At 35.3% G+C, this 12939-nt stretch overlaps 3 protein-coding genes across 3 annotated transcripts; 2 read left to right on the top strand and 1 right to left on the bottom strand.

The window, feature by feature from the left end:
• The first annotated feature begins 6827 nt into the window (after nt 1–6827).
• On the top strand, nt 6828–7385 carry LOC132919108 (uncharacterized). The gene is made up of 3 exons (XM_060980456.1): nt 6828–7095; nt 7137–7226; nt 7291–7385. The coding sequence occupies exons 1-3, from the start codon at nt 6828–6830 to the stop codon at nt 7383–7385; spliced, it is 453 nt and encodes a 150-aa protein (XP_060836439.1).
• Nucleotides 7386–7470: 85 nt separating this feature from the next.
• Nucleotides 7471–9962, top strand: LOC132919107 (uncharacterized). Its single transcript, XM_060980455.1, has 3 exons — nt 7471–7477; nt 7545–8104; nt 8223–9962. The coding sequence occupies exons 1-3, from the start codon at nt 7471–7473 to the stop codon at nt 9819–9821; spliced, it is 2166 nt and encodes a 721-aa protein (XP_060836438.1). The 3' UTR covers nt 9822–9962.
• Nucleotide 9963: 1 nt separating this feature from the next.
• LOC132923188 (uncharacterized) lies at nt 9964–10780 on the bottom strand. Its single transcript, XM_060987036.1, has one exon. The coding sequence runs from the start codon at nt 10687–10689 to the stop codon at nt 9964–9966; it is 726 nt and encodes a 241-aa protein (XP_060843019.1). The 5' UTR covers nt 10690–10780.
• Nucleotides 10781–12939: the final 2159 nt, after the last annotated feature.

Below are 12939 nucleotides of genomic sequence, written 5' to 3'. Positions count from 1 at the left end.
ATTGTATTAATACTAATTGAAAATAATTTTCATAGATTTTATTTAAATAATCTAACTGATGATTAATTCAGATTTTTTTTTATATACTTTTATATCAGTATGTTTTACCCGTTTGTAAAACCACCTCCTACTCGTTACTCACTACTCCCTGAGCCGCCACCGTTCCTACTGTCTGAGCCATGACCCAGGTTATGGGCACCTTTATCAGTTGAAGATAGACAAACATTATGGTGTTTGAAAGACATTTGGCTTTTAACCACATATCTTCGAACCCATTGGCCTTCTTTTTTAAGTTAAAAATAGAATCTTTTATATTTTTCTTCATCTTCCTTCCAGCACTGCGGTACAGTCTAGTGTAAGGAGAATTTAAATTGAATGTAGGATAGTAAATTAGTGTGTATATCGATCTGTTTTCAGGTTGTTTTTTCGATACTTTTATGTTTCTAAATATTCCTCATTACTGATACTATTGAAATATTCTAATTCTACAGAATCTTCACTTTACAGTGAAGTATTAGGTTTTTCTAAAGTATATTATTCTGTTTGCAGGTCTTTTATATATATTTTTTTTTTTTATTTAAATAAGGCTTCAACTTCTGAGGTTATTAGCCTGTAAAAAATTATAAAATAATAGTGATATTAGATATTAGTCTTACAACTGTGGGGATACATTATGTTTGACAATAGAGGGAGTTTGTAAGATATAAAATATGTACATTTAACTATTTAATTAATAATAATTTTCCTAAATTAGTTTTTCTAAGCCTATGTTTTTGAAAAAATTATATATGTTTTTGGTGTTCTCTTCTCCAAGTGCTTGTTGCATTGTTTGTGGGTTTCCGAGAATTTGTCTGGAGCAGATGAACTTGGGGCATTCGAGAGTGACGTGTTTAATTGTCAGCGCTTTGTCACAGAGATCGCAGGTCGGGCTGTCTTCTTTTGTGATGAGATGCAAGTGTGTTAGACGGGAGTGTCCAATCCGAGTTCTAGTGGTAACGACTTCTTCGTGCCTGGATGAGGGTGGAGGAGTTTTCCATGGGTTAATTGATGTTTAAATTTCTTTTAGTTTATTTGTGTTTGAAGTCTTCTCCCACGAGTCTTGCCAGAGACTTTTTGTTAGCTTATTTATTTTTATGAGTGCGTCTTGGTATGTTATTTTGTTTATTAATACCGAGCTGGATGATGTTATTGCTTCGTTGGCTGCCTTGTCAGCTAGTTCGTTGCCACTTATGCCAATGTGAGAGGGGACCCATAGAAATTCGATTTTTTTTTCTGAGTTTGACAACTTTTCTTGGATGGATTGAATTATTTCATTTTTGGGGTAGGGATTTTTGAGGGCTAGGAGAGCACTAAGGGAGTCGCTAATTATAAGTATTTTTTCGGACACTAAGGTCATCGCGTGTGAGATTGCATTTTGGATGGCTTGACTTTCAGCGGAGAAAATGCTGGTTTCATGAGGAGGTTTGAACATTGAAGTTTTGTTATTTTCTATAAATGCGAATCCGGTTCCATTGGGGGATTTTGAAGCGTCCGTAAAGATTTTTGTGTGGTGAGGGTATTTTTCTTCGATTATTTCTGAAAAGTTATTTCTTATAGTTGAGGTTGAGGTGATTTTTTTGTTGAATTCGAGTAGTTGGGTATTGAGCTTAATGTTCCACATCCACGGAGGGGAAGACGGGAAGATAATTTTGTTGAACGTAATTGGTTTGAACTTCGTTGTATCTGCTATGTTTTTATACGTGTCATCGATGGTGCGAGGTGTGTTTGGACTGTTACGTATATTCAGAGGTCTTCTGATTGGAATTAGGGTTTTGTTGTTTGAGAATTTAGTTACAAATTTTAGTGTTTCTTTGGTCCTTCTAAATTCAAGAGGTAGTTCTCCAGCGTTGCACATAATGCTTGCTGTTGGGCTTGTGCGGAAGGCACCTGTGGCTAGTCTAATGCCTTGATTGTGAATAGGGTTTAGTATATTAAGAATTTTGTTTTTAGCTGTATTGTAAATGACTGCACCGTATTCCATTTTTGCTAGTATAATTGCTTTATATATAGTAATGAGGCTATTTTTATCAGAGCCCCAGGAGTGGTGGGATAAGGTTTTAATGATTTTCATGTTATTGTTTGCATTTATTTTGAGGTTTTTAAGGTGTGGGTTCCAATTTAATTTGTGATCGAAAGTCATTCCTAATATTTTTATTTTGTCTGTATATGATAGAATGATGTTATTTAGGTTAATGTGCAATAAGTTTTGATTACGCTTTTTATAGAAGATGATACATTGGGTTTTGGATGGTGAGAAATTGAAACCAGTTGTGGTTGACCACTTGAGGAGTTCATCCAAGGCTTGCTGGATGAGTTCGACTGTTGTTTTTATGTTCACGCCACTACAGAAAATGTTACAATCATCCGCAAAGATGGTATACTTTATAGGGGGAAGGAGATTGTCAAATATATTATTTATCGCAATTAAGAACAGGGTGACACTGATGACTGAGCCCTGGGGTACTCCATTTTTGGTAACATGAGTGGTTGATAGTGTTTCACCAATTTTTGTTTGGAATGATCTGTCCTGTAAGAAATTAGTAATGAATGTAATCATGTTTCCTGAGATGTTCCATTCACGTAGGATGAGGATTACTCTTTGTTTCAAAACCATATCATATGCTTTTGTTATGTCGAGCGCTACGAGGATTGTATGTTGGTTTACTTTGGCTGCGTTGCATATATGGGAGTGAATATTGGATAAAGTATTGAGTGTAGAGTGATTTTTCCGGAATCCACATTGCTCTTTATTGAATTTGTTGGAGACTTCTAAGTGCCATATGAGTCTTGAGTTAATTTTTTTTCGAGTACTTTACATAGTGTGCTTATTAGAGAGATGGGGCTGTAGTTTTCTACGTGAAATTTGTTTTTATCTGGTTTGGGTATTGGTATAATAATTGCTTTTCGCCATTGGTTGGGGAAAAATCCGTATTCCCATATTAAGTTGTAGACTAGAAGAAGTTTTTGTTGAGCGAAGGAGGACAGATGATGTAGAAAAATGTAAGGGATGTCGTCAGGGCCCGGGCTTTCGCTTCTACACTTCAGGAGTGTCTGGTTAAATTCGTCCATACTGATGGTGGAGTTGTATGAGTCTTCACTGTGCTGTGGTAGACTGTCTGTGACAAATGAGTTCTCGACTTCATTTTTGTGTTTTAGGAAGGATTCCGTATGGTTTTGGTTACTGTTGTTTGTCTGGAATAGGTCAGCGAAGGCTTGGGCGATGTCCATGTTGTTTTTTATGTATTCATCTTTGTATTTCATGATATCGGGTATCGAGTTAAATTTGATTCCTTTAAATGTTTTGATTTTGTTCCACATAGTAGTAGCTGATGTTTGTTGGTTGATTGTGGAGACGAATACTTTCCAGGCAACGCATTTGCTATTTTTAGTAATAAACCTTGATTCTGCCCTAGCTTTTTTAAGTGCTATGTGATCTGACAAAGATTTTGTTTTTTTAAAACGGTTTAGTTTTTTTTTGTAATTTTTAATAGCTTCATTGCATTCGGGATTCCACCACGGTGCTGTCTTGGTGGCTTTAGAACGGGAAGACTTTCCTATGGACATATTTGCTGCGTGGGATATGTAGGATAGTAAATTATACTCGCCGCAGAATAAGAACGTACCTCGTCGCGCCGGTGGCAGACCAGTTCCCCACCGCAACCTTGTCATAGTTAGGCACCACTAATATTGCATACAGAACGTCGATATTAATTAACTATTAATTATTATACACCGCGCTCAAGTGATGTCGCGTACGAGTGTAAGACATGACCGTTATTTAAAATTTTTACTATTTGTAAAATAATAACTTAATAACAATTATTATATGAATTTATTTATATATTATTATTAATATGCATTAAGCTGTGTACAAGGTGCATATTTGACACAGCGCTGTATATCAATTTCATTTCGTTCTTTTTAGCCAATTAGCGACGGCCTGCGCGGGACAAACCTGTTTTGGTCCGCCGCCCAGGTACGTTCTTATTCCGCGGCGAGTATAGTGTGTATATTGATATGTTTTCAGGTTGTTTTTTCGATACTTTTATGTTTCTAAATGTTCCTCATTACTGATACTATTGAAATATTCTAATTCTACAGAATCTTCACTTTACAGTGAAGTATTAGGTTTTTCTAAAGTATATTATTCTGTTTGCAGGTCTTTTATATTCGATTCTTAGAAAATAAAATCCAAAATTACCTAAATTGTAGATTTACTGATTTAACTTAGGTTTATCCTGTAGTCTGATTTTTGCCCATAATTGACGTATAAAATAGACGAGTAATCCATCGCTAAGAAAGGCAACATTTAATATATCTCCTTAGTAGGATTAAATAGCCGATTCAAAAACCTCACCCTCACCATTTTCACCCTCACCCTCACCCTCGCCCACAGCCGCCGCCGCTGCCGCTACGTACGTGACGTACCCCCTCACCCTCACCCTCACCCTCACTCACGCCCACAGCCGCCGCCGTCCGTTCCGCTACGTACGTGACGTATCCCCTCACCCTCAACCGCCGCGGCTTATCAAATTGTTATCACATATTATCAGTTATCAAATATTATAATTGTTATCACATGTTATCAATCATTGACTCTACTATCTTTCTAGACGATTTTTGTATGGAAATTGTAAATAGTTTGTAGAAAATAAATAAATAAAAAAAAAGTTTTTTTTTTTAAAAATATATTGCTGTTTAATTATTTGGCATATTAAAATATAATAATATACATTTTTTTTTTCTGATTCTATTACAAATAAAATATTACATACATTATTTCTGATAACTTAATCTACGTCTTGTTCTTTCACGCGCTACGAATGCCCTTGTCCTCGGTCGGTTGTCTTCAGACTATAAAAAATATTTGCTTTAGTATACAATATTATGTAAAAATATAATCGTATTACCTCGGTTTCAGACGATGAATATAACCATCCTCTTGCCAATTGACTGAGTGCTTTAACCATCAAATCTGCTATTAAGCAAGTACCTGTGACTGGAATATTGTCTTTCAATTTCTTTATCTCGATGTGGTCCAAATAATCTCCAACATCATTTATGTTTGTGTCTTTGGGTAACGGCATTTCTTTCCCAAGAAACATCGAAATCTTACAGACCTGGAGCAACGCAGCGGGTCGGACGTGCATAATTTTCTTTTGAATATCTTCTTCCATCGCATCCCTCAATCACAAAATAATTTGGGTATTTTCCTTGGTCAACTTAATTTCCTGCTCTTGCTGCAAACAATAGATTGACAGAATATTGATACCGTTGCATTCCTTAATTCTTATCAATTTAAATTCCTTTAACATTACGTGCGACGTACGTGAAAAGTTTAGGATATTAAGAACCGCATTTAAAGATTTAAACAACTCAACATTCATGTTCACGCACTGAGTCTTACTTGAAATAAAAACAACACAATTAAATAAAAATTCTGGATCTAAGCCTATATGTATGTAAACATCGTTACCGATAAAGAATGTGTTACAGTCGATTAAATTCTTAGCCATGTTTAATATTTTTGCTGAAAATTTTTGAACACTGTAAAAACACTGTGCAGGACACTTGGACGGCTGCAGGCAAACTGAGGGCAGACTGAGCCAAACTGCATTTGTATATAATTCTGGTGGGAATAATATGTATTAATTAATTATAGTCTGCCAGGTGATGGAAGTCCTTAATATGTCCAAGTATCAATACATTCTTTATATTATTATAATATGTTCATCGGTGGTACTAAATGTTGGCGGATGTGTGTCGTTTGCTAATGACATGATATGTGTCTATGCTATTAAGTATCAATACATTCTTTAAATTTCAACACATTAACCTAACTGGTTGTGTTTGGGCATATCGATATTGGACAAAACGCTATTGTGTTTGAATCGGGGATACTAATGTAAATATACGTTATGAAGAACTAATGCTTCTTGTGGGCTATGGCGTTTTTCAATAATAATAGTTTTCGCTAAGAAATGTGTTTGAATATTGATATTTAATCGACATGTCGTCAGGATGGCGCCGACTCATAATGTATATCCTTAAACCATCACAGATCCATATTCAATTCATCGATAATCACACAATACCTTGCAAAAACTCTACCGTCGCCACCCCGACGTTTGGCGTCGGATTGACAATAAGATACACCTTATTTAATAAACTAAATGACTATATAGAAATTCATATTAAGCACGTCTGGCGACAATAAATTCCTGACATTAGGTAGCCCTCGATATTAGTACAATTAAAAGACATTAAGAGACATATCAATTAAATATCGATATTCACTCACTACCTTACAAAAAACTCTACCAACTCGACATAAGGGATTAAGCATATTTGGCGTCGTATTGACAATACGATACATTTCCTGCCATTAGGTGGGTATTTGGCGCTTTCGCATACCTTTTCTTAAGGTACGGTTTCCCTGCAGCGTCTAGACGCCATAGAACGACGCGTCTTGACGCGGCGCCTGAACGCTGCAGGGAAACCGTGCCTTTATACGATATTAGAATGCCTATTAGTGAACAACACGATAATGATCGATATTAGTGCCCTTTGCCGGACGTATCTTCATACAATGTAATTTTAATTAAATACCAATATTCACACTGCCTACCCCCAAAAATCTTTACTCCACCTACTTAAATTTATCTTTATGTATTCTGAAAGAGACAACAGTCTTTTAGTACGTCGTCAGTCTTAAACCATCGCGCACTTATTTTTCGTTCCGAAACGTCTACATTTTATTAGTGAATTTTTATTTTATACTTTTCATAATGTATAAATGTGTAAAATGTGTATCTGCGTTTACGCGTAAGGACAATTTGATGAGGCACGAGAAAACGCACGAAGGCGTTCGTTTACCGTGCACTATTTGTACATCGACGTTCAAGTACAAGTCTCATCTGAAGAGACATATGAAAACCGTCCATGGTATGCATAATATATTATTTATTTTATTAATTTATTATGATTTTTATTTTTATTTATTTATTTATTTTTTTTTTTTCAAGCCGATGCACACGTACGACCACAATCAGATCAGCCAGCAGCCCCCTCAAATCAGACTCGAAATGTAAATAATATTCCGAACGAAGATTTTAACGATGGGTACGATGAAATGTGCTGTGAAGTTCTAGAAAATGTTCAAGATGCTGGGCTATGCGATATGACAAGTAAGATTTTTTTTTTTATTATTATTATTATCGGTGCTAGATTTAATTTACGTTTTTATTAAAGACAATGTCCGCGTCCGGGCACCTGGCGAAAAAGAAATAGCTCCTGGAATATTTGTACCTGACATACCAGCAGGCCTCTCGGCAGTATGTGAATAATATTCCGGACGAGGATTTTAACGATGGATATGATGAAATTTGCTGTGAAGTTCTAGAAAATGTTCAAGATGCTGGGCTATGCGATATGACAAGTAAGATTTTTTTATTATTATTATCGGCGCTAGAATTATACTTATCTATATTTATTTTTATAAGTAGATTCTTATATGACTACGGTAGGAAGAAAGCGCGTACACGTAGAAAATACAGTATCCCGTATTAAATCTAAAAAGGCTCGTATGGATATGGCTAATACACCGGGTTTCGCTGAGGTTAAATCCGCACATAGTCGAAAAATCGTATGGTATTATGCTAAAAATCTTCATAATTTTGAAAATTATATTTCATTTCTCGATAATTTAAAACCTGAGCTTGTCCGATTATTAAGGAGAATTGTAGTTGTGAATCCGATAAAATTTAATTTAAAACTTGAAGCCACTTATAACCAACCGCGTGTAGATAACTCAACGCAAAATAGGTCATTCAAGACATCGGCCCGAGAAATTTTTATCGATTCTGATATAGTTTCATTAATAGAGCAGGCGTTCACTACGTTATTGCACGAGGAGGAAATTTATGTTGCAAAGGGTAGTGGATATGTATTAGAATCCATCGATGGGCTTTTATTAACAGTATACAAATATACGCCTATGGGGGGAACCCCTAACATTGGCCTGCCCGTTATCAATTTTGATAACGAACGCGATGACGATGATGACGTAAATTATCATAATACTGATAACAACCCAGATATTCGAAATAATATTACGTTAAACACGCCGAATAATAACCGACAAAATGAAAACGAGAATCGTGATGATACTTTTAACACTGTAGCTGGCTCATCTTATATTCGGCTCCCTCTTTCAATCAAAAATAAACGGGACGATCAATCCGCAAAATAATGATCAGCATTGTTTTAAATGGTCCATTCTGGCGAGGCACGTGACAGGTCCAAATAAACATCGTGTAGGCGAAAATTATTTCAGACATGAAAACAAATATAATTTTACAGGCTTATCATTCCCAACACCGTGGAGTGAGGTTAAAATTTTTGAAAAAAATAACCCGACAGTCTCTGTAAATATTTACGGAGTTAAAAAAATATCTCAGTCTTCGTCAAAAAATCCGAATCATCACATATTTCCATTAAAAGTAGTAGATAATGAAAAAGCCGAGCATTTCGACATCATTTTATTCACTGTCGGAGAAAAAAGTCACTACGTATATATATCTAATTTTTCACGCTTAATCCGCTCGCAAATAACATTACACGGTCATTCAGTTTATTTCTGCAAACGATGTTTCACATCGTTTGACAAACAAAATTTAAAATATAAATTAAGTGGGCAACTAGCACTTCAGCAGCATAAATTAATTTGCGGATCTCATAAACCTATTCTACCCATAATGCCCGATGTTGACACATTGCTAGAATTCGATAATTGGCAACATGCTCAACGACACCCATTCACTATTTACGCGGATTTTGAAGCTCTACTGGTGAAAACTAATGAGAAAAGGGGGGAACACACGACTGTAATACATAACCACAAACCTATGAGTTATGGGTTTTTAGTTAAAGCGTCCGAAGAAGTTCCACTAGAGCTTATCCAGCAATTCAATATACCAACCGCGCCAGTTGTTTATCGCGGTAGTGATAGTCGGGAGGATGTTGCCAGGCATTTTCTCGAAAATATAGTTGATGTAGGTCGTAAAATTGAAGAATTGCTAAAGACGAATGTCCCTATAGTTATGAATGACCGAGATACGCGAAAACACAATGAAAATAAAAATTGTAACTTTTGTAAACGCAGTTTCGACACAAACGAGAAAGTCCGCGACCATTGTCACCTTACTGGTAGATTTAGACAATCTTTATGCTCTCGATGTAATTTAAAATTAAAACAACCGAAATTTGTCCCCTGTTTTTTCCACAATTTATCTAATTATGACGCCCACTTTATTGTAACTGAATTAGGCTATGACGCTAATAGTATAAAAGTTATTGCTAATAGCGAAGAAAAATTTATCTCATTTTCAAAATATATCAGTAGGACGTTTACTATACGATTCGTAGACACGTGCAGGTTTATGGCATCAAAGTTGGATACTCTATCCAAAAACCTTTTAACTCGAGATTTTTCGAAATTCCGCGAGACAGCAAAATTTTTTGATGCCCGGGATATGCCACTAGTCACCCGTAAGGGTGTATATCCATACGAGTATACGGATGGCTGGGATAAGTTGGACGAGCCGAGTCTACCACCAAAAGAAGAATTTTATAGCACGCTCCAGGAGGAGGGTATTAAGGATGTACACTACGAACATGCTATGGAGGTATGGAGGCACTTTGAATGCACGCGGCGTTATATCCCATGGTTTGGTCGGCGGCGGCTGCGCATCGGTGTCATCGGTATATTGAGGGGACGGTGATGAATATTTGTTCGGAGCCAAAATTATGTGATTGGACATGGACGGCGAATACGATGACGATGTCATCGGCGACAATGGCGAAATGGGGTTAACGATTAACTAAAAATAATAAAAATTAAATAACTATTTAATAGAGCTAGTATTAAGATTTAATTACCTCTGGTGACATTCCTCCGCTCCATCGTTGAGACCATTGTTCAGCTAATTTCCGTGCTGCACACATTTTCAGCTGACTAACAAAATTTAAGTCGATATTCTTGATGATTTGATCGGTCTGAAGGTTTTTAATAAAAATTATCATTTCGTCAACTGTTTTCGGTGGCGATTGCACATTGGTAAATTCCCGGTCTATATAATTTTCAATAATTTCAAATTGCCTTAATACAACTGGACGTATGATGGCTGACTTTCGTGCGAACGTTTCGAAAATACTCTCCTCCATGTATTGTAATTTCATTAAATCTGCACGATTTAGCAATACTCGACATCCAGCTTGTGTTTTTGATTCGATGACAAGCATATTTTCCCCTTGATACACCATACTAGACAGCGAAATAATTTCGGTTTCCAGAAATAAATTTCGCTTATATTTTTGCGGTTGATCCAAAATAAACGACAATATATTCCCCATCAGGGAAAATATACGTCTTAGAAAGTCGGCTGGCATATTAATATACCGCGATGGTGTGATTATTTGTACTACGGTGTTGAATTCGTCCGTAGGATCAAGTTCTACATTCAAAAACTTACGGCCGGTGAAGTCTAGTATGAAATTATTACAGTCGATGAGCTCTGCAGGCGGTGTTGGTGGTACATATGTGAAATTCTTCTTGTACACTTTAGCCATGTTTCCAATTGAACCAGCCATGATTAAAATTATTTTTGAAAATAAAAACACACACTTTAAAAAACACTAAAATTTATAAAGACGGAGCGAACGAAAACTACGTGTACACCAGTTTAGGACAGCAGACGGACTAAACAGACACCGACTCTTTAAGTCAGGAGTCTCTATAATAGGTGGGGGGGGGGCATTTTTCAATATTAATGGATTTTGCTGGAATGTGAGAGGTGGTTTAAGGATATACATTATGAGTCGGCGCCATCCTGACGACATGAGGGAATATGGCATTTTAGACAAAAAAGTATATCAGTTATTAATGTGTGTGTGTGTGTGTGTGTGTGTGTTATTCACTAATAGGCATTTTAATATTATTAGTGGGTGGTCGGTCGGGGACAATAAGCAGATCGTATCTATGTATCAAGGCTTAATGTACATTTTTGTATATTATTTCCCCAAGTATATAAGAGGGAACTATACGTTGTGAGAATATTCATATGATTATGTATATTATTTAGCGTGTACTTAAATATATATATATATACAATGTTACCCTCACGATTCGATTCTAACCCATAATATTATATTTTTAAATATATGATAACTGATAAAAATAATGTGTGATAACTGATAAAAATAATAAGTGATAACTGATAAAAATTATGGACACCTTTATCAGTTGAAGATAGACAAACATTATGGTGTTTGAAAGACATTTGGCTTTTAACCACATATCTTCGAACCCATTGGCCTTCTTTTTTAAGTTAAAAATAGAATCTTTTATATTTTTCTTCACCTTCCTTTCAGCACTGCGGTACAGTGAAGTGTAAGGAGAATTTAAATTGAATGTAGGATAGTAAATTAGTGTGTATATTGATCTGTCTTCAGGTTGTTTTTTCGATACTTTTATGTTTCTAAATGTTCCTCATTACTGATACTATTGAAATATTCTAATTCTACAGAATCTTCACTTTACAGTGAAGTATTAGGTTTTTCTAAAGTATATTATTCTGTTTGCAGGTCTTTTATATTCGATTCTTAGAATATAAAAGCCAAAATTACCTAAATTGTAGATTTACTGATTTAACTTATGTTTATCCTAATAATCTTCTTAATCAAATTATTATAATTTTACTTATTTAATATCACTATTTGTTTATATTAATTTTTTTTTTTTTTATATGTTTTTTTTTTTTAAATTTGTATTTTGTTTAACGAAATATATTCATAATACTAACAAAATATTATAAATAATGAATTTGTGTTTTACCAAGCATTTTATTTTATTACATATTACGGGTGGATTTGTAATTTTATTACATTATTATTAACATATTTAATTGTATTAATGAATAAAAAAAACATATTAATGAGCCTACTAACCAATATAATTATATATATTAATTAAATTAGAAAAATCACTATTGTATTCTATATATTTAGCAAATATTATACTTACTGTAAAATTAAAAATATTATATGAAAATTAAATGTGAAAACATACAGATTTTATGGCTCGAATGATTTCTATCTTAAGGATATATATCTTTATTTTTCGTATGGAGGTGGAGCCTTCTCAGATTCTTCATCCACCCAAAACTTTTCTATGATGTTCTCAATAGATGACTCAAATGATATCAACACGGATTGAGCACCGACATCTGGATCGTTTCATACCGGATGAATCAAGTACCAGTAGAAAATAGATCATTTGGCTTGCATCTGCACTGGCATATGAGAAGTATTTGAAGACAGTGTTCAAGACTTTTCTTGTAGAGGTGGAAGTGGATTGTCTCTAGGCTAGATCTTTCGCCGAATTACACCCGTCCGGAACCGTCTTATCTGGTAACCCAGTGACAGGTACTGTCCAGCGCGAATGCTGTAACCCCATATGATCACAACAAACAGATGTTTAATGCTGATCTGGAAAACAGAATCAATCAGAACACATACATTCCTGTTTACATTCCACGTATGTTTACATGTGTCGTACATGGGCCAGAGCAATACCTAGCAATACCGTCAGAGCTTGTCGCTGGTCTAGCAGAGCAACTGCGAAGTAGTATTCCCAGCGTTAGCGTTAGGGTCTCAATGTAGTTTAACGTATGATGGCGTTTTTTTACAAATGGAACAGGAAGATGGACACTTGAACGAAATATAATCTTCACCTAAATTAACTATGTAATGATTACGGGTATATACTGCGTTATATCGCTCATCGACTAACTAAGTCTTTATCTTAGAACAATCCACTACCTGATGAGCACCACCAGAACA

The sequence above is a fragment of the Rhopalosiphum padi genome, chromosome 2 (assembly GCF_020882245.1).
Source record: "Rhopalosiphum padi isolate XX-2018 chromosome 2, ASM2088224v1, whole genome shotgun sequence".
Classification (NCBI taxonomy): Eukaryota; Metazoa; Arthropoda; class Insecta; order Hemiptera; family Aphididae; genus Rhopalosiphum; species Rhopalosiphum padi.
This window is presented reverse-complemented; position numbering and strand designations above follow the sequence as displayed.

Bases quoted from the DNA above. Each gene is read 5' to 3' on its own strand.
- LOC132919108 (XM_060980456.1), top strand. From the start codon at position 6,828: ATGTATAAATGTGTAAAATGTGTATCTGCGTTTACGCGTAAGGACAAT. The intron at 7,096-7,136 runs GCCAGCAGCCCC...ATGTAAATAATA, and splicing joins GTACGACCACAATCAGATCA to TTCCGAACGAAGATTTTAAC. The intron at 7,227-7,290 runs GTAAGATTTTTT...TTTTTATTAAAG, and splicing joins TGGGCTATGCGATATGACAA to ACAATGTCCGCGTCCGGGCA.
- LOC132919107 (XM_060980455.1), top strand. The intron at 8,105-8,222 runs GTAAATTATCAT...TTAACACTGTAG, and splicing joins AACGCGATGACGATGATGAC to CTGGCTCATCTTATATTCGG.
- LOC132923188 (XM_060987036.1), bottom strand. From the start codon at position 10,689: ATGGCTGGTTCAATTGGAAACATGGCTAAAGTGTACAAGAAGAATTTC.